This window comes from Podarcis gaigeae (assembly GCF_964106915.1).
Source record: "Podarcis gaigeae genome assembly, chromosome: 4".
NCBI lineage: Eukaryota > Metazoa > Chordata > Lepidosauria > Squamata > Lacertidae > Podarcis > Podarcis gaigeae.
In genome coordinates this window covers 91601201-91621934 of record NC_139677.1, presented here as the reverse complement: position 1 = coordinate 91621934, position 20734 = coordinate 91601201, and the positions used below count along the sequence as shown (strand labels likewise).

At 46.2% G+C, this 20734-nt stretch overlaps 1 protein-coding gene across 1 annotated transcript in view; it reads left to right on the top strand.

Annotated features, from left to right (window-relative positions):
- Positions 1-20734, top strand: part of FAT3 (FAT atypical cadherin 3) — a 478212-nt gene that overhangs the window by 451160 nt on the left and 6318 nt on the right. Inside the window, exons 23-28 of the mRNA XM_083737613.1 lie at positions 2834-3302; positions 8763-8916; positions 9608-10260; positions 11409-11522; positions 13736-13795; positions 20368-20403. Of these exons, the coding sequence (XP_083593739.1) occupies positions 2834-3302; positions 8763-8916; positions 9608-10260; positions 11409-11522; positions 13736-13795; positions 20368-20403 (1486 nt within the window). The remainder of the gene's footprint in view (positions 1-2833; positions 3303-8762; positions 8917-9607; positions 10261-11408; positions 11523-13735; positions 13796-20367; positions 20404-20734) is intronic.

The following is a 20734-nucleotide window of genomic DNA, read 5'->3' as shown; positions in this document are numbered from 1 at the left end:
TGAGAGCAATTGCCTTTTTCTCCCTTGAGAAGTACATAGACCTGAAAGAGGAAGGTGGAAAAGCGACACTCTATCCTACTTCCTTTTTCACCTCTATCTGCCCATCAAAGAGGAAGTTGGAAAAGCGACACTCTATCCTTCTTCCTTTTTCACCTCTATCTGCCCATCAAAGGCTCAGGTTAATTCTACTAGATCTGACCCATTGGGAAAGTGACATACATCGTGTACCTTTCCTTTTCATGTCTTTACAGTGGGGTGCTGAACCAGGAGTGGGTGGAGGTGAACTGACAGCACTCAGTCACAAATCCAAATGGGACCAATGAGCTTAAAAGGGTTGGCATGCATGACACATTGCAAGCTGCTCCATACAAAATCCTAAAGTAAAGGTAAAGGTACCCCTGCCCGAACGGGCCAGTCTTGACAGACTCTGGGGTTGTGCGCCCATCTCACTTAAGAGGCATGGGGCCAGCGCTGTCCGGAGACACTTCCGGGTCACGTGGCCAGCGTGACATCGCTGCTCTGGCGAGCCAGAGCCGCACACGGAAACACCGTTTACCTTCCCGCTGGTAAGCGGTCCCTATTTATCTACTTGCACCCGGAGGTGCTTTCGAACTGCTAGGTTGGCAGGCACTGGGACCGAGCAGCGGGAGCGCACCCCGCCGCAGGGATTCGAACCGCTGACCTTTCAATCGGCAAGTCCTAGGCGCTGAGGCTTTAACCCACAGCGCCACCTGCGTCCCATACAAAATCCTAAACACACTGTCAAAAAAGGGAAGAAATGACAACAGAAATGGTACAACTGTGTACCATTTCTGTTGTCATTTCTTCCCTTTTTTGACAGTGTGTATGGGCTGCCATGAGGACCCCGTCACTCATGTTAGGTTATGTATGTGGTGGAAAGGAGGGAGGCATAGCTGGTCCTCTTCCACACAGATAGCAGCACTGGTCCAGTAAGTGTCAGAACTGGGCTAGTACACCTCTTTATTTCTTGTTTGTTATGACTACAGATAGGTTACAACTAGATATGTCACTCAATTATGCCACACTTGGCCCCAGGTATCATAGCCTGGGCTAGTAATTCTCACCTAAAGGAAGAGACAAGCATTGCAAACCCCCAAGAATTCTTCTTTGGATCAAATTAAAATTCAAGCTGCAGAAGGATTATTGGCTCATCACCACCCCAGTCTGCAAACTGAAACCCCCTAAAACAAAACTTTTGCAGAGCCAGGAGAAGAACTGCCTAGACCACCCTTGACCTTTCAAAAGCTGTCAGTTGAGGGCAAGGGATCTAGGAGGAACTAGACCTATTTCCCAACTTGTGCGGTGGGACAGGAAGTGTGGGATGGGGACAGCTAAGGTTGCTTCATGGTGCCGAAGTAGTAAGTGAATAACAACGTAGGACAGTGATCCCGGATAATCTGACTGTTTCGCTGGAATCTTCTTCAGCACAACCCATAAATTAGAAAAATGCAAAGGAGCAGTGGTCATGAGAATATGTAACCACTTACTACTTCGGCACCATGAACACCTAAAAAACTTTTACCGTTTATCCCACAAGATAGCATCTATTACTTTGTTTCAACCATAGACTTATTATACTTCTACGGACTTTCAAAGACTGACAGACGTGTGTTCATTTGATTTCAAATATATTAGAGAATTTACAAGTGTACACATTTTGTTTATGTTGTACTAAATCATTTATATTATGCAATAAGAATTGCCGTGCTATCTAGTATACTGGTCTTCGTGTTGCTTGTATTGTTTGTTGTGTTAAGTTTGCAACACAGGGGTTTGTTATTCTGTAAAGGTTGTCTCTCAGGCAGTCCGTGGGTGGCTTGCCCATCACAAGTCACAAGCCATTTGGTTACGTCATTTTTAGGATGTTTGTCAGCAGCTGCTTCCCACTGTCATTGCAATATTGCAGTCCATTCAATGCAATGTACTGTAAACGGGCAGAGGCCAGCTCTGGTTATTCTGGTTATTAGCAGAGTGAGAAGAAGCAATAGGAGTGACCGAGAGGGACACTAGGAAGTTGCAGCAGCAGCAGCAGCAGCAGCAGCAGGAAGACTGGAAGCAAGCAAAAAAAACCCCATGTTCTAAGAGCAATAGGGTTTGCCCTGTTGTATAGAGGCAAAGATGAGTCAGATAGCAGAGACATGCAAACAAAGGCAAAGGGGCGGTGAAGGCTTCTTCAGCTCAGGAAGTGCAGAGATGGTGTTATAAAGTCAACTGCTAAAAATAAATTGTCATGGCAATGGAGTCTTCAATGGTAGCTAGTCCTGCACCGATCAGTACATGTGAATATATCCCTAAGCAACCTAATGCACAGAAGTTGCTGGTGCAGAATGCAGGCACATCCCCGTCCCCAACTAACGTGGGAGTTAAGTTCCAGGCCCCCCTCCGAAGACACTTCCGGGTCACGTGGCCAGCGTGACGAAGCTGCAGCTGGCGAGCCAGCACCAGCGCAGCACACGGAAACGCTGTTTACCTTCCCGCTATAAAGCGGTCCCTATTTATCTACTTGCACTTAAGAGTGCTTTCGAACTGCTAGGTGGGCAGGAGCTGGGACCGAACGACGGGAGCTCACCCCGCCGCGGGGATTCGAATCGCCGACCATACAATCAGCAAGTCCTAGGCACTGAGGTTTTACCCACAGCGCCACCCGCGTCCCTGCAGGTATAAGCTCACTTAAATGTAACCACCATCCTGCTGCAACCAATAACAGCAGAATGTTTGCGCACGCTGCTGATGCTGACCACATTGCATTACGTAACAAATCTAAGGGCACGCGGTCCTTCATTGTCCTGACATTTCTGCTTTCCCGTTGCAGATCGTGGATGGCAAACTGTGGTTCCAGCTGGACTGCGGAACCGGCCCGGGCATCTTGGGGATTTCCGGCAGAGCTGTTAATGATGGGAGCTGGCACTCGGTCTTCCTGGAGCTGAACCGGAATTTCACCAGCCTGTCGCTCGACGACAGCTACGTGGAGCGCCGCAAAGCCCCTCTCTACTTCCAGACGCTCAGCACCGACAGCTCAGTTTACTTCGGCGCCCAGGTGCAGGTGGACAACGTCCGGAGCCTGGCGGACAAGAGAGCCACGCAGGTCTCGAGCGGATTCCAGGGCTGCTTGGACTCCGTCGTCCTCAACAACAATGAGCTGCCGTTGCAGAACAAGCGCAGCAGCTTTGCAGAAGTGGTCGGCCTTACAGAGCTGAAGCTGGGCTGTGTGCTGTATCCGGATGCCTGCGAGAGGAGCCCTTGCCAGAATGGAGGGACTTGTCTGAGTGTGCCATCTGGTGGTGAATATCTTGCATTCAGCCTTACATTTCCGGAGGTGGTGGGGAGGGAGATTGGTGGAGCTTTAAGTTTCCCATGCCAGCAGTTTGGGGGCGGGGGGTGGTGTTGAGAGAGAAAGAGGTTTCGTTGAACTAAGGAATGGCTTGGAAACAGCCTCTGCTTCCTTCTTGGCACAGAACTACCAGCTTAATAATCTGCCTCATTTCAATTAGCAACATCTTGCTGCGTCCCTTGCAGCTCTGATCAATAGCATTGTCGGGTCGTTTGGCCATTATGGCAGGCTGTGTGGAAGCATTTCTGGAGCCGAGTAGGCTGGGTCACAACTGAGTTTGTGGCAGCAAAGGAGGCCTTCGTAAGACCAAATACATTCAAATGGAAGTGCCACATCTAACTGCTGCAAACATATACAGTGGACTCTCCGTTTACGTAGCTCTCTGGATACGTAATCTCCGGGTTGTGAAAGCAGCAAACCCAGAAGTATTTTTGGGGTTTCGCCGCATGTCCAGAAGCGCTCTGCGTGCCACGCGCATGCACAGAAGTGCTGTATCACACCATGTGCAGAAGTGGCGCCTCTGGTTACAGATTTTTCGGGGTGCTCACGGACCCCCAGAACGAATTAAATCCATATCCAGAGGGTCCACTGTATCCCGGAAGAAGTGGAGGTACAGTGGTACGTTGAGTTACAAATGCTTCGGGTTACAAACGCTTCAGGTTACAGACTCCGCTAACCCGGAAGTAGTACCTCGGGTTAAGAACTTTGCTTCAGGATGAGAACAGAAATCGCACGGCGGCAGCAGCAGGCCACATTAGCTAAAGTGGTACCTCAGGTTAAGAACAGTTTCTGGTTAAGAAGGGACCTCCGGAACGAATTATGTTCTTAACCAGAGGTACCACTGTATATGTACAATTCTTACAAATGACCTTCCTCTGCCTGGCTGCTGCTTGCGGGTCACTTTAAATGTGAACTGGTCCGTAGAATCATGACCTCAGACAGACCCAAGAGCTCCCTTTTCCTAATCAAAAACATTCCTGAGATAGGATTGCCCCACAAATAGAGAGCTAGAGAGCTAAGCATCAAACAGCTCTTCACACAAACTTGTTCTTGATCCCTCTGGGGATTTGGTTCATCACTAAAATAATATATACGTACGTTACTGTGATTAACAAAACAGATATTTTTATGGCAAAACGTTTCCCTTTCCACCTTCGTCAGCTGCTCTCATTAAAAAAGAAGCACGCACACTGATGAAGGCGGAAATGTTTTGCCACAAAAATAAAATATCTGTTTTGTTAATCACAGAAATATATACACACACACCTACATGCATACATATGCTTATTATTTCTTTGTCTGAGAATGCCTTCTGAGCTTCTACATTTCTCTGAGATTCCTGCATTGTAGGGGGTTGGACTGGAAGACCCTCAGGGTCCCTTCCAACTCTGAAGTCCCATGATTCTTGCTTTAGGCTGCAGTGCAAGCCCAGGCACTCAGGATTCCACTGTGCTGATGCATCCTCGTGCGAGCCTAAGGTGTGTCTGCAGGCGCACAGCGACAGATGCAACTGTTTCGCATTCCCAGCTTGTCGTCTGCCGCAATATCACAAAGGGAAACTTGCGTAGATAAGAGTCACAAGCTGGATGTGCAACTGAACGTTGCTCATCTCACTTATACACCTGGGACCTGCAACAAAACATGGCTGCCTATCCTCCTCTCTAAGAGGAGAGTGCTCCTCTTCAGGGTTCCGGGCAGCCAACTGTGCTGTCCTGCAGGATATGAGGGGAATATGCAGGGAACTAAAGCAGGAAATCACTCCCCAATTCCCCACCAGCTTGCAGTCAACATTACACGGCTAGTGAACATGAGCAGTCCTCATTCAGCTACTGGGGAAGGAGGAGTTTCCCCTTAGTTTTCTACTGTTGCAAATTTTGGGGTTTCCTTGATGCCTCCCTCTTCCTTCTCAGTGGCCTCGTCTGTTGGCACTCACCACTTGGGTTCCCTGTTAGGAGTTGCTCTTCAGATATTACAACAGCAATGCTTTGCCTAGACACGCAAAATATGCAATTTGTTTAAATGGCCAGATTGGCCCTGAGTCTTGGCCCGCGAGAGGGCCATTCGTGTCCTGAACCACCCAGGAACTGAATTTGAATTTCCCATGACCTGCATTTCCTCTCCCATCCGTCGATTGACCTGTCCAGGAGCCCTTCTCAGACTGTTGCTGTACACAGGACACTTTTCTCACACAGGGATGCAGGAAACCATAGAATCACAGAGATGCCATGCAGGAATATGCAGCTGCCCCTTATTGGGGATCAAACTTGCAACCTTGGTATCATCAGCACCATGCTTCTACCAACTGAGCTGTCATATGATATGGAGGTTCAGGGGACACTTAAGCAATGCCAGGACGCTGCTCAGTAGCTGTCCTGCATGACCCTGACTCCCAATCTCAGTAGTTCTTCCCTGTTTGGTTCAGAAAATCCCTGTGCGGTACGAATATTAACACTGACTCCTTTCTCGTTTGCTTTGGTTTAGCGGGGAGTGAGCTTGAGGGCACGTCAGCTGAACTGAAGATGGTGCCCAGAGAGCTGAAAGGTAGTGAATGTAAAAGCTTTAGCACATTAAACAAGTAAAGACAGCAGGCTTGGAATTTAATATGAGGCATCAGGGCGCATGTTGGGGCTAACTTGTATGTTTAATGGCTCTTTATCTGCAAATAGGAGGTTGAGGAAAGAGAGCACGTAGCAGGACCCAGCAAGGAAAGAAGGGTAATAATTCAAAAGATGTAGAAGCTTTCAAGGAAATTGCTAAACAAGATTATTTACGTCCCTGGGGAGTGAGGATAAAACAAATGCCTAACTTTAACTTGGACGGCGTATAATAAATTAGGTCAAGCGTTCGCCGCATGAATAAACTAAGTAAAAGGAGGAAACCAGGCTCCTCTTCCTATTGATTTCGTTGGAGTCTATTTACACGACCAGTCAGCAAATAGCGTGATGTGCAAATTGAAACCTTTCTAACAAATCACTTTAGGATAATTTCCCCCTTCTGTCCTCCCCCCAGGCAGAGTTAGATATTTCACATTTTACATTGGCTGCTGGGAGGGGAATGGGCTGCATGAATACATCTCCAAATGATGGGTTCATTTTATTATGAGAGGCATATAAACAGCTCTGCAGTGAAATGGTTTGCCTCTACATTCTCTGCTCCAGAGCTACTTAGGCCTCCATGCCTTCGTTGTTGTTGCTGCTGCTGCTGCTGGAAAGCGAAAACCCTGGGGGAATATTTCAGCATGCAGGCTCGCTCTCTTTTTCTCTCGTTAGGAAATCTATTTGCTCGGGGTTTTTTTTTCACTGTCTCAGCAGTATATGTAAATAAAGGATTGTTATGGTGCCATAATTCTAAAGCAATGGGGCCTAACTATGCGCCAGCCAATCTATAAAGCAATCTGCTGTGACATCGATGTGGCCACTCTTTTTTTCCTTTCCTCTCCCGCCCCCAGTTCCAAGGCAAAATAAATTCGTTAGCCCAAGAGATCCTCTGCACATTAAAAAGAGCATACGTAATTAAATGGGGCTGGGTGCAAAGTCTCTGCACTTTTGTCAGATGCTCTCAAACTGCAGCCGTGTGTGGCAGAGGATTGCGTTTGCCGGAAGAGATGCTGGCGGCAGCCACAGTAGAACGGGACTGAAGGCCTTTCCGCACATTACTCAGTCACTGTGAACCAGGGACATGTGTTGCTAACAAAATCTGCCCTTTTCCCCTTATGGGGTATCCAAGAAGCCCATACAGTGGTACCTCGGGTTAAGAACTTAATTCATTCTGGAGGTCCGTTCTTAACCTGAAACTGTTCTTAACCTGAGGTACCACTTTAGCTAATGGGGTCTTCCGCTGCTGCTGCTGCGCTGCCGCCACACAATTTCTGTTCTCATCCTGAAGCAAAGTTCTTAACCCGAGATACTATTTCTGGGCTAGTGGAGTCTGTAACCTGAAGTGTCTGTAACCTGAAGCGTCTGTAATCCAAGGTACCACAGTATAGAGTCCTTACGTGGGTTCCCTATTGGTAGGAGAAAATAACAGAGGCCAACCAGAGAATATTGAGAAGCAAAGCAGCTATTAAGCCTGATCTTTATTAAAGCTGTTGCAACAGGGTGCTCCCCTCACACAGAGGAGGACCCAGAACAAAAGTGTGCCTGCCCTTATATAGACATTTTAAATTCCCTGCCCTGGAGCTCAAGACCACCCCTCCTTTCTACTGATGGATCGGCAGTGCTTATTTTTGTCATGTCGGGGAAATACTTTGGGCATTGTGCGATTACGTCCATTGGTTCCAGTGGGTTTACTCCGAGTATGACTTGCCGAGATATCACCCATTGGCAGAAAAGTTGCAGGTGGCATTTAACATTCCGCACAATATCCTTTTTGTACATTGCAAACACACACCAACTGCCAAATACAGAAACAGCTGTGCTAGTAGTCGATGGCGCTTGTTTGCAGCCACTGAAGCTTCTCTCACTTTTCATTCACACATGATGATGAAATCAGCTCCTGTATTTCACGTAGCTGTGAAATTCAGCGTGTGCATTGACTAGAATTTGCATTCAATTTTACACTAGTTCTCTCTTGCTTTTTACCTTCCACCGACAGCATTATCAAGCAGCACATTCCAAACTGAAAGGCATTCTTGGAACCGCTTTTGAGAATCCCCCAGTTCATCTGCTGGACCCAGCTTGTGACCCCTACTAAGCCAAATATAGCCCACTCCTCCCATACATGGCTCACCAGAACATTGATTAAACTGAGACTTGCAAAAACAGCATTCAACTTAGGGAGAAGATGACAACTTAAACAGGCGTGTTGTAGAACAGGTACAGGTAACCTGTGGCCCTACAAGTGTTGTTGACCCACAACTCCCATCATTCCTGACATTTACCACATTCGCGGAGGCTGATGGGAGCTGGAATCCAGCAATACATGGAGGGCTGCAAGTTCCCCACTCCTTTTGTGGTGAGAGAGCATTGCAATAAGACAGATCAGCTATTATCCAGGAGTATGGCTACTCTTTGATAGTGTTAAAGAAACACTGTTTTTTTTATTAAAAAAACTCACCCCACTGGTCGTCTTTTATATTAAGCTTAAATGTCCTTCAACCTCTTTGTTAAAAAAAGATTGCGATCAACATGGGATCTCTAAAATCATTGTCGCCTAAGGTCATTCAGACATGACATTTTGCTTAAATAGAGATTATGCTTAAACAATGTAATATGGGAAGTTGTTCCTCAGACCTTGCAACTGAAAGCTGTAGATTTTTATGGCTCCAAAACGAGCCGTATTCTTAAGCCAGCCACTAGAGGGAAATAAAGCCCCACTTATGAATGCTAATAGGCAAACTGTACTGAATCATGTTTGGAGAGCAATCTTTGATTTGTGTGTTTGTTTTTTGTTTGTTTTTAAAACACCTTAGGTTACCAGTGCAGTTGCCTCTCTCAGTTCACCGGTCGAAACTGCGAGTCAGAGATCACTGCCTGCTTTCCAAATCCTTGTCGCAATGGAGGCTCGTGCGATCCCATTGGCAACGCTTTCATCTGCAACTGCAAGAGCGGGTTAACGGGATTGACGTAAGTTTGATGCTTGTGCTGCCTGGGGAGGTGTTGGAGGTCATGCGGTACTATGCACCTAGGTTACGGGTCCAGCATCGCCGGTAAACGACATCATCTTGTAGCAAAGTGGGAAATAAACCTTGAAGAGTCAATGCAAGTACGTTTACATTGGCCTAACTCAGCCTTCCCCAACTCGGTGCCCTCCACATGATTTGGACTACAGTTCCCATCATCCTCAATCAGGATAGTCCAAAGTTCAGGAGGACATCATCTGAAGAAGGCCAGCCTAACTCAGCCCTTTGCTCTGTGTATAAAGTAATGATCTGAGGGCACATGAGAAAACACTCAAGGGAAAGGAGATGGGCCCTGACTGGGTTGTCCCAGTCTGACTGGGTTGTCCGAATTCCAAAAAATGAAACACATTAGCACAGTAAAACATCAAACATTAAAAACTTCTCTATTAATAGCTGCCTTCATTTGTCTTCTAAAAATCAGATAGTTGTCTCACTGGAGGGCATTCCACAGGGCAGGCGCCACTACCGAGAAGGCCCTCTGCCTGGTTCCCTGTAACCTCACTTCTCGCAGGGAGAGAACCACCAGAAGGTCCTCAATGCTGGATCTCAGCTTCCGGGCTGATTGATGGTGGCAAAGATGCTCCTAGAGGGCCACTTGTGGCCTCTGATGTCACCCCTACTTTCCCCCCCTTCAGGTGCGAGGAGGATATTAACGAGTGCGAGAGAGAAGAATGCGAAAATGGCGGCTCTTGTGTCAACGTATTTGGGTCCTTTCTATGCAACTGCACTCCGGGATACGTGGGCCAACACTGTGGGCTGAGACCGGTGGTCGTCCCAAACATCCAAGCCGGCCATTCTTACGTGGGCAAAGAGGAGCTCATTGGCATCGCTGTCGTGCTTTTCGTCATATTCCTGTTGGTCGTCCTCTTTGTAGTGTTCCGCAAGAAAGTGTTCAGGAAGAACTACTCCCGCAACAACATCACCTTGGTGCAAGACCCGGCGACCGCCGCTCTGCTTCACAAGAGCAACGGGATTCAGTTCAAAAACATGAGGAACAGCGGGGATGGCCGCAATATTTATCAGGAGGTGGGGCCGCCTCAGGTCCCCGTGAGGCCCATGGCCTACACCCCTTGCTTCCAGAGCGACTCAAGGAACAATTTGGACAAGATCGTTGATGGGCTCGGGGTGGAGCATCAGGAGATGACAACTTTCCACCCAGAGTCTCCTCGGATCCTGACAGCCAGGCGAGGAGTCGTCGTATGCAGTGTGGCCCCCAACCTTCCTGCTGTGTCTCCGTGCCGTTCCGACTGCGACTCCATCAGGAAGACCTGGGAAAACGGCACTGAAAGTGAGTGGTTTAGGCAGAGGCACATTTATTGTTTTCGCGAAATTTTGTATACTGCTTTGATTGTAGGAAGAAACCTCAAAAGTGGCTTGCGAAGAAGATAGAAGCAATAAAATTATCACTAGAAATTTTGCAGCCATAACTTACAGAAAACAATAATTGTACATACTTTATCAACCTTCTGAGAAAAATACAAAACATTAAACAAAGCCACAGAGACTTGCGAACTACCAGCTTAAAATGAACTTATAATGTCTGGTTTCAGTAGATTTTTCAAATGCTTAACTCAGTCTTTTAGATAAGTTCATGAAGATACCAACAAAAGGTAAGTTCGGTGTTATTCACAATACCGAGAGATGCTAGTGGAGTTGTAGATTTATGTTAATAAAGTTGTAGACAATGATAAAGTATGTATAATTATTGTTCTGTGTAGATTGATTGCCACACTATCAGCAGCACAGGTAGCATTTTCTAGCATAACTTACAGAAAGTCAAAACCACAAAGTCAAACTCACGCCAGCTTTCTAAACATGTGGATTACAGGGCTCTCCCCGCCCCCTATTTCTTACTTCATTCACTCATTAATTTATTCCCACCATGGCTGTCAGAGTGGCTTGCAGATCAAGAGAGAATAACGCACAATCCCTGCCCTCACCTTCACAACCTAAAAATATACAACATGAAAGGATAAACGGGGGGTGCATTACGGCTGCACATGGAGTGGTCTTCGAACAACTCAAATTTTTGTAGTGAGGCAGATGCACCTACCTTTTCACTAAATGGGGGTTGTTAATTGCCAGCCTTTGGGCCACATTTGGGTGTCAGAATTCTGCCACCACCACCTTCCAAATATTCCCGCTGTCTTTATCTTTTCCTTTAGCAGATAAGGCAGCAGAAGGGGGTGAAAAGAGCACAAAGGAGAGATTTTTATTTTTAAAATCTTTTAAGCTGGGTTGTTTCTTATAATTAATTATTTTAAATGTTGTAAACCGCCTTGAATTCCAACTTGGCAGGAATGGGCAGGATGTAAATACATTGAATATAACAACAGTAGTAATAATAGTTGAAGTAGCTTTGATTGCACATTGTTAGATTCAGTAAAGATTTATGCCCCGCCAATTTCCTTTCCTTTCTTTCATTTGTATGCCTAGGCAAAGGACTTGATGACGTGGAAGAGGTGACCTGTTTTTCAGGCAGCAATAAAGGCAGCAACTCTGAAGTCCAGTCCCTCAGTTCTTACCAGTCAGACTCGGGCGATGATAATGGTAATGGCATACTATTTTAACCCCCTCACTTATCACCAAGAGTGTATTATATATATACTGGTGTTCTACCAGACTTTCTTGTGATGTGGATAACTGAGATGCTGAATAGCATGGTGTGTCCACTCTGTAGTACAGATTCTCCTGGAATGGCTCCTAGCTGAAGGGGAAAGGAGCACGATCCGTTGTGCACAGCTATGTGCCAGAGGTAACTGACTTGAGTCAGAGGTAACTGACTTAAAGAACCGGCCATGCCTGCTTTTCCTAAAGTTTGCTATGCTGAAGACGTCTATTCTGGTATAAATACTTTTTTACAAACTACTACAAAATAATCAGGACACAGGTGGCACTTTGGGTTAAGCCACAGAGCCTAGGGCTTGCTGATCAGAAGGTCAGCGGTTCGAATCCCCGCGACGGAGTGAGCTCCCGTTGCTCGGTCCCTGCTTTTGCCAATCTAGCAGTTGAAAAGCACGTCAAAGTGCAAGTAGATAAATAGGTACTGCTCCAGAGGGAAGGTAAACGGCGTTTCCATGCGCTGCTCTGGTTCGCCAGAAGCGGCTTAGTCATGCTGGCCACATGACCCGGAAGCTGTACACCGGCTCCCTCGGCCAGTAAAGCGAGATGAGCGCCGCAACCCCAGAGTCGGCCATGACTGCACCTAATGGTCAGGGGTCCCTTTACCTTTACTTTTACAAAATAATCATCACAAGGGAGGATTTTTTAAAATCTTACAAATTCAGATCAGTGGCAGAGCACACGTTCTGCGTGCAGAAGATTCTAAAATTCTGCATTTGGTTAAAGCAGTGATGGCCAAACTTGGCCCTCCAGCTGTTTTGGGACTACAATTCCCGTCACCCCTGACCACTGGTCCTGTTAGCTAGGGATGATGGGTGTTGTGGTCCCAAAACAGCTGTAGGACCAATTTGGCCATCACTGGGTTAAAGGATCAGGTCGCAGTCGTTGGGAACCAATCTGAGAACCAAGAGGTCCACTTCTGGTCCGAGTAGGGAATACTGGACTAGGTGGAACTCCAGCTGTCTGGCTCAGTATGTTGCTATATGACACAGATAAGGAGTCCGTCAGTTCTTCACCCGGTTGCTTCTGAGATGAAATGTCCCTCTTCTACAAAGCTGGTGAAAATGCGGCAGCCCCAGTGCTGAAAGTGTGGCCATCAAGCATGCCGGCTCGCCCCCACAATTAAGGGGACCGGTGCAGCATGCGCACAAGCCGTTCAACATGCTTGCATGCCGTGCAACATGCTGACATCACTCATGCACGGCCGTGTGCAAGTGAGATGAGCATGTTGTGCTGCATGCACTTGTGGCCGTCGCAGAATTTTGAGGCAGCCTGGCCCTCTCCTTGAAAATTTTTGAGGCGGCCTTCAGCCTCACTCCCCCTCCATTGATGCCCCTAGTGGCCATCTTTGATCTATAACTGTGTGTGGATTTTTTAAGCCAGTTCCTTAAATCAAGAGTAGGCTGATGTTTTAGACCCCCAACTCTCCTCATCCATGGCAATTGGCCATGCTAGCTAGGGTTGATTGGAGTGGTAGCCCCCAACATCTGCAGGGTACGACTTTGGCTAGCCCTGCCTTCAATGAAAGCTATTTGGTGATGATCTTTTAATTAAGACTGCTCGATTTGTTCGTTTCCCCCACAAGGGCTTTGTTCTCGTAGGCACAGTATAAGAAAGTAAAAGCGTTCTTATTGGAAAAAAGATTTAGACCAAAAGACTTTCACACCATCTCATATCCTTGTGATTGCCTAAAAAGATAATGGTTGCCAGGAGGATAGCAGCTTCCCTTTGGAGGCCTTTAAGTGAGGATTAATTAGAGATTAGTGTCAGGTAGGCAAGATACTGTCCTGGTTAATTGAATCTGCTGGACAATCCAGCCTGAATTTATGAACTGATATTCATCACTGCATATGAGCTTTCTGAAAGTACTGCCTTTGAATGTATCCCCATTTGCTTTTCTGTTGGGGGGGTGGAATTGTATGGGATTATCTGAAATTGAAATGTCCTTCAAGCCGCTGCATAATTCATTAATGCCACCGCCTCCCCTTCCCATGCCCATAGACTTCCCCCACCCACCCCTGGTCCCAGCAAACCTGTCTGCGCTGTGAGAATTTAATATTGGTAGACTTAGAACGTTGTGTGTTATAAATACTAACATGAAGCTACCCTTCCCTTTATTTCTGCTCTCCTTCTCCCACAAGCTTCCATAGTGACTGTCATACAGCTTGTCAACAACGTAGTTGACAATATAGAAAATGAAGGTATTTAATCATTTTTAAAAACTCTTTCTCCTGAATTGCCGCGTCGTTGTTTTTCCGTTTTGTTCTTCTGTGTGAAAAGCCGCAGCAGAAACTCATTAACTCACCCTAACTAGCCAGGCCGCAGCAAACGATTTCGTTTGACGAATAAGCAAGGTCTTTAAGGTGGGAAGAGGGGTGGCCTGGGAGGAAGGCAAGCAGTTCATTATTATGACTTTTGTTGACATCAGAGAGTCAGTGTTTAGGAGGAGAGCGGGTTTGGGGTTTGGTTCGCCCCTCCCACCCCAACATGCAGTGTCTTTTACGGTCCTAATGGTCCCAGAGGGATTACGTTGTTATCCAAAGCACAGTGGCACCGTGGTAAATAAACAATACACAAAGAGCAAAGCTTCACGTTTTTGTGGAGCCAACTTGTTTAGCCAAATTTAGCCAATTTTTTAATGGGGCAGACCCCGCTTCCTCAAAAAACGTAATTTAAATCACCTTGTAAAATAAGCCAATCATGCTGTCTTCTGCATATAGCTGGCAGAGACTGAGAAACAGTGGTTTGCCTAAGACGGAGCTGGGAACCAAATGCAGTCCAGGCCTCTGTGACTGGCCCTTGGAACGCTCCCCAAGCCACACCCCCTCTCCCTAAGCCACACCTCCTCTCCGCAAGTCACACCTCTCCCCAAGCCACACCTCCTCTCCCTAAGCCACACCTCCTCTCCCCAAGCCACACCTCCTCTCCCCAAGCCACACCTCCTCTCCCCAAGCCACACCTCCTCTCCCCAAGCCACAACCCTCACTCGCCCTGCTTTGCCCCCGAGTTTGTTTACCTGGCTGAATTTTGTCCATGAACTCTTGTTCTTATGGATGTGGTATATGGACAGGTGCATGTAGAGACCAGACTGCTGTGCAAATGAGAAAAATTGCAATTGTTGTTTCATCCACTTTTACCTCTAGCCCCTGCCCCTGTCAACCTTGGACTGAAAAAGCTTCCTCCCCTCTGGCTTCAGGCTACTTCATGCAGTTGTGTTAGCGGCGAGGTTTGAACCCAGGACCAGAAGTTGCTTTCTGTATCCCCCTGATACCAAACATCCAATCCCAGCCGCCTCTGCCTGCCAAAGATAACTTATCCTAACGCGGTGGGCAGGATTAAGAAGCTGGTATAGTATAGTCCAGCTGGAAAGAGCTTCGTTCTTTGCTACGGCCATCTTCTGCAAAACTAGAATCTAATTCGGACCATCTCAAGAAAGCTCCTTTAGAATTGGCTTTTATAGAAGCTGCTTGCTTTTAGGCTGAGGTCCCTGCCTTAGCATTGATATCTCGTTGGGCTGCTTCTCCCAGCCATGATAAGCTTTCCAGTTGCGATCACACCTGCTCAAAAGGTCTGATTTGGAAGCCGTTTCATCTTGGATTTCTGCCAGGTAGAGCATATGCTTTGAATGCAGAAGGCCTCAGGATTAATCCACAGCTTGTCCCGTTGAATGGTCTCAGGAAGTACAGCTGGGAAAGATCCTTGCTTGAAACTTTAAAGAGCTGGCTGTCAGAATAAATGATACTGGGCTAAGTGGACCAATGTTCTGGTTTAGCATAAAGGAGCTTAATAATAATAATAATAATCTAGATTGCAGTTTTCTCTATTAACAAAATCTTTTCTTCCCCTCCCCCCCCAAAGTCCCTAAACCCAACTATGTCCCTAACTAGCAATGTTAAAAGTAAAAATGAACCAGGAGATTCAAGTAGGAATATTTGTTTGAAGGACCATACCACCCTGGGATCTTTTGATAAAGGGCGGTATATAACTTGAATAAATAATAATAATAATCCCCAGTTTAGTGTGAACCCGACCTCAGCTTGGGGCACAGCCCAAAATATGCTGTGAAATAAAGACGTTTGATTAATTGGTTCTTTGCAAATTCCAGCATCAATTGACCTGCTTTGCACCTCCTGGACTAATATGCAGATCAAAGCACAGCTGTTCTTCAGATTTTTATTTTTGCAATGCAATTCATTCCATTTATTTTTTTTTTTATTTATTAAATTCATATGCCACGTTTCCTCTGAGGATCACAGGGTGGTTTACAATATAAAAGCACAGGAATATATACCATAATAACAAACAAAACAGTAACACACAAACCCCTCACACGCACACAGTTTAAAAGGCTCTAGGTTATTTAATTAGCCAAAGGCCAAGGAGAAGAGAAAAAGTTTGCACCTGGCACCTAAAGATTTGTGGTGAACCCACCAGGCAAGCCTCTCTGGGGAGAGCATTCCACAATCAAGGGGCCACCGCAGAAAAGGCCCGCTCCCATGTTGCCACCTTCTGGACCTCTCATGGAGGGGGCCTCAGATGATGAGTGCAGGGGATGGGTCAGTTCATATGGAGAGAGGCGATCCTTAAGGTATTACAGTTCTGAGCTGTGTTAAGGCTTTATAGGTCAAAAAAACAGCACTTTGAATTGGGCCTGGGGACTATTTGGCAGCCAGTGCAGTCAGGCCAGAATCAGGATTACATGCTTAAACCGCCTTGCCCCTGGCTGCTGAATTCTGCCCCAGCTGATGGTTCTGAACCATCTCCAGAGGCAGCCCCATGTGTGATGTATTGCAGTAATCTAACCTGGAGGTTACCAGATTATAGATGACAGAAGTTAGGCTGTCCCTGTCCCGTTAGGGGTGTAGATAGGCCACCAGCTGAAGCTGATAGAAGGCACTCTGCGCCACTGAGGTCACCTGAGCCTCAAGCGACAACAAGGGATTCAGAAGTACCTGCAAGTTGACTACCTGATCCTTCAGGTGGAGTGTAACCCAACAGGAGCAGGCCACCTCCCATCCATCTGGTCATGACTTAAAACAATATGCATTTGTACATGCTATTTTTAATAGAGATGCTTTCTGAGTGAAAACATTTTAGAATTGCAGGTTTTATGAGAAAATGCCATTAGAAATAGGTGTTTTAATGTGAATTGCCCATGCACCATGTGTGTAAACAGGACAAAACCGATTTATGAAAGAAGACATTCAAGAATTAGGTGGCCATAGTCCCTGTAGTCCCTACAGCGAAATATTCTGTAGTGTATTTGGGGCGCAGCTCTGCATTTGATGGATCCACAAGACCTTGAATGAATTTTATTATTTCCGTTGCAGACCAGTTCCAGCCCACATAAAATATCAAGGAAGTCATAAAACACGATAGGGATACATTTAAATTTGCTATTAGGAATAACAGGGACAATACAGATATAGCAACAGTTAAAAAAAAATATAAATTAAAACTTACTAACATATAACCTAAATTTATCATTTAAGGCCTTAATCATTGTGATAGCACAGCTTGTTCCCTAAGTTTTATGGCAATCACACAGAATTTGGCGACCCTTAACGTGATCTCAGGATCCTTGTCCTCTACCAGGGATTTTAGACACTGAAGTTCAGATTCATTTGGAGATTTTTGCATAGCAGGGATAATAAATACCGAGCGTATATCCCCGTAGAAACGGCAGCGTAACAAGGCATGACAGTTTCTTCCTCCATCAAGCTGCAGGGGCAGACTCGTTCCGCGTATGGTTTACCCTCAAGTCTGCCCTGCAATAAGGCAGATGGCAGCATGTCCACAACACCTTGCTTGCATAAATCTTGCTTCAACGTGGGAAAGGAAGGAAAGTCCTTTTGAACTGCATGGTGGGCAAGTGAGGAGGTTAGTGAGGTTCTGCTGTGTAGCATAAATATAAACTGTCCATATAGGCATGCACTCATGTACCTCCGCGCTGAGTGGGGTATGGGCATAAAACCAGTGACCCAGAAACGGTCCTCATTTCCTCTCAATGCAATGCTTTTGAGTCAGTTTTTTGTTTTCTTCTTTTGGAGCAGTCAGGGCCGGTTCACACAGTGCTACCTGAGCTGTAACCACTGGTCACGAAAAAAAGGGTTTTCCTTCTGCCGACCATCTCGCTCGCCTCGTTTCAGTTCATCTTTCATTGCCATCAAAGCTCCCGTGTGAGAAATGCAAAGATTGAGGTTTTTTGTTTTGCCAGAATTTGCCCCAGCTCAAATCCTGCCTTAGGTTCCCCAGCCGGGGCTTGAGGAATTTCTGCACTCAGGACAGCCCAGTTCTGTCGTGTTCCACTTCGGCCTTTATAATTAAGTAAAGCCTTTAAATGATAATCACAGGAGACGTGGTCCAAACATATCACAAAATGCTATCTTCTGAAAGGATCCCATGCTTCACCAAGCTTCTGCAGGGTTAGCGTTCCAGGGGGAAAGTCTTTTTCTCCCCAAAATAAATTTCACTGCAGTTCTGCCCCAAAGACTGCTCCGTACCTTCTTTTTAAAAAACAATAAAAAGTAAACTTCTGGGCTCCATAGTTGAAAAACGTAGGGTTGCTTCCACCTAAGTTTTGTTAAGAGTAGAAATGAATTATCATGTCCATTGATTTCAGAAGGTTTGCCCTAAACAATTTGTTCAGGTCATATCTCCCGATAATAATAATAAAAAGTCCTATTAGAGCTGCATCATAAGTACCCTTTTCTCCAAAAGGGCAGCCTACTTTCTGGCTTCTTTCCATCCTATCCCTTTAAATCCCTCTTGCTGTTAACCTGTTATGATAAGGTTGCCATATTCCAAACAGTGAAAGTCCGGACAGAAAGATTGTTGTCCTTTTTTTCTTTTTCTTTTTTTGGCAAAGTTGTTGAGCTTTTCTAATTTTGCTCAAGGCTGTTGAGCTGCCATGCATCCGGATTTTCCCAGATGTTTTGCCGATTTTCGCCCAGACACTGTTGCCAGCGGCAGAATGGCAACCCTATATTGGGATATGATGTGCTTATTTGCATTCCTGCAAAAAAAACTGCACAGCTCAGCAGTACAGAACAAGCTAATAATAATAATAATTTATTATTTATACCCCACCCATCTGGCTGGGCTTCCCCAGCCACTCTGGGTGGCTTCAAACAAAATATTAAAATACAGTAATGCATCAAACATTAAAAGCTTCCCTAAACAGGGCTGCCTTCAGATGTCTTCCTAAAGTCAGATAGTTGTTCTTCTCTTTGACATCTGGTGGGAGGGCGTTCCACAGGGCGGGTGCCACTACCGAGAAGGCCCTCTGCCTGGTTCCCTGTAACTTGGCTTTTCGCAGTGAGGGAACCGCCAGAGATCCCTTGGCGCTGGACCTCAGTGTCCGGGTAGAACGATGGGGATGGAGACGCTCCTTCAGACATACTGGACCGAGGCCGTTTAGGGCTTTAAAGGTCAGCACCAACACTTTGAATTGTGCTCGGAAACATAGTTTAAATGTGAAAGGTCCCAGGTTCAATCCCTGCCACCTCTAGGTAGGCTAAGAAAGACCACTGCCTGAAAGAAAGCCTGGAGAGATGCAGTCTGCTACTATGGGCTCATTTAGTCTTCTTTCTGTCCATGTTTCTAGGCATGCATCTGGGCTTTAGAGCTCTTGTTTCCAAGCTGTGTCTTTGGTTTTTTGTCCCAGTGCTTTCCCTGGGAAAACCCACCTTTTACCACTGAAGCAGAGCGAAGGGCAGTCGGCTTTTCTGCTGATTGCCGTTTGCTCCGATTCAAGGTTTTCCTGGGTAAAGCATGGGGACGAAACCAAACCTCCCAGACACAGAGATTTCAAGTGCCTGGAATGTGTGGTGCAAAAGGAAGTCTGCATGAGCCCTAAGGCTAGATAACAACAACCTGGGCCAGCAGTCGGACTTGGTATCTGAAGCCACCGAGATAGTGGGGTGGATTCTGGGGACCTCCCTCACACCCTACCACTTACTGGGATGGAGCAGGGTGGCAGCAAAGTTGGCACAGTGTGGGTGCACCAGTGGAAGCAAGGGATTGGCTCCACCAAAGTGCCCGCATGGCCCTGAGGTTGCTGCCACTTGCCTTACTCCATCCCAGTAAGTAACAGTGACTTCGGTGTTGGGAGTGCAGCAGTACCCCACCATGGCGGCCTATCCTTAGCAGACCCTACAATAAAGGCAGAGAAGGATCCCAGGCTGTTTGCTTCCCCCGGCCTCATTCGACGCTCCATATGGAAAGTCTCATCTTTCTAGCTAGGAGAGGGCTCTGTCGTATTTGCTTCCGGTGGCCCAATTGACTGCCTTTCTATTCTGTTCTGTTCAGGTTGTTATACCGTGCCTCTCACCGTGGTATCTGAGCGTACTTGGGCCCAGATTTGTTTGAACCGGCCCTGAGAATGGTAGATTCTTATTTTTTTTTCTGTTTCACAGTGAGCAAGAGAGAGATAAAGCATACTTCGCAAATTTTAAGAGAGAGGGGGAAAAACTGCATAGGGTTTTTTTGTTTGTGTTAAAGCTATGTGCTTGAGTCAGCTTTGCATGTTTAATTCAGATAACTATAGTCGTAATGATTAGACGTAAAACGATTGTGACGATTGACTTCTGCCTAGAAAAATCAGATTTATTTGCTTTTTAAAAAGATAAACCTTAAACTGAAGCTTTGCTTAAAAGCGCTTTTTGTAATACTTTTCAGTCAGATGTGTTTTAGAAGCAATGTGAGATTTTTCTGCAATGTGCAGGCCTGAGAGTTTCCAGTGTTGCTTTTTCTCCCACTTTGTATTTAACAGTGACTGATATGGATCAAGGACAGAACTACAACAGAGGTGACGCATACCTACTTGCTGCAATTCGTGGGAATGTGGAGGGGGGTCCCAAAGGCCGGTGTTTTAACACATTACTAATACACTCAGTTCGGCCTTCACCTTTTAGATCACGCTATGCCCATGTTCTGCATGTCTGAGCATGTATATATTTTGGGTGCCCAAGGCGGGGGAGGGGTGGCATTTTGTTTTAATTTTTCTTCCAGGGATTTGTTGGTTCTTTTTCATCTCCGCCTATTTATTTTGTGTGCCTGTGTAATTTTGCTTTCCCTCCCCAGACCAAGATCTTGGAAAAGAATGCAGCAGCAAGAGCATGCTGACTTCTATTAATGTA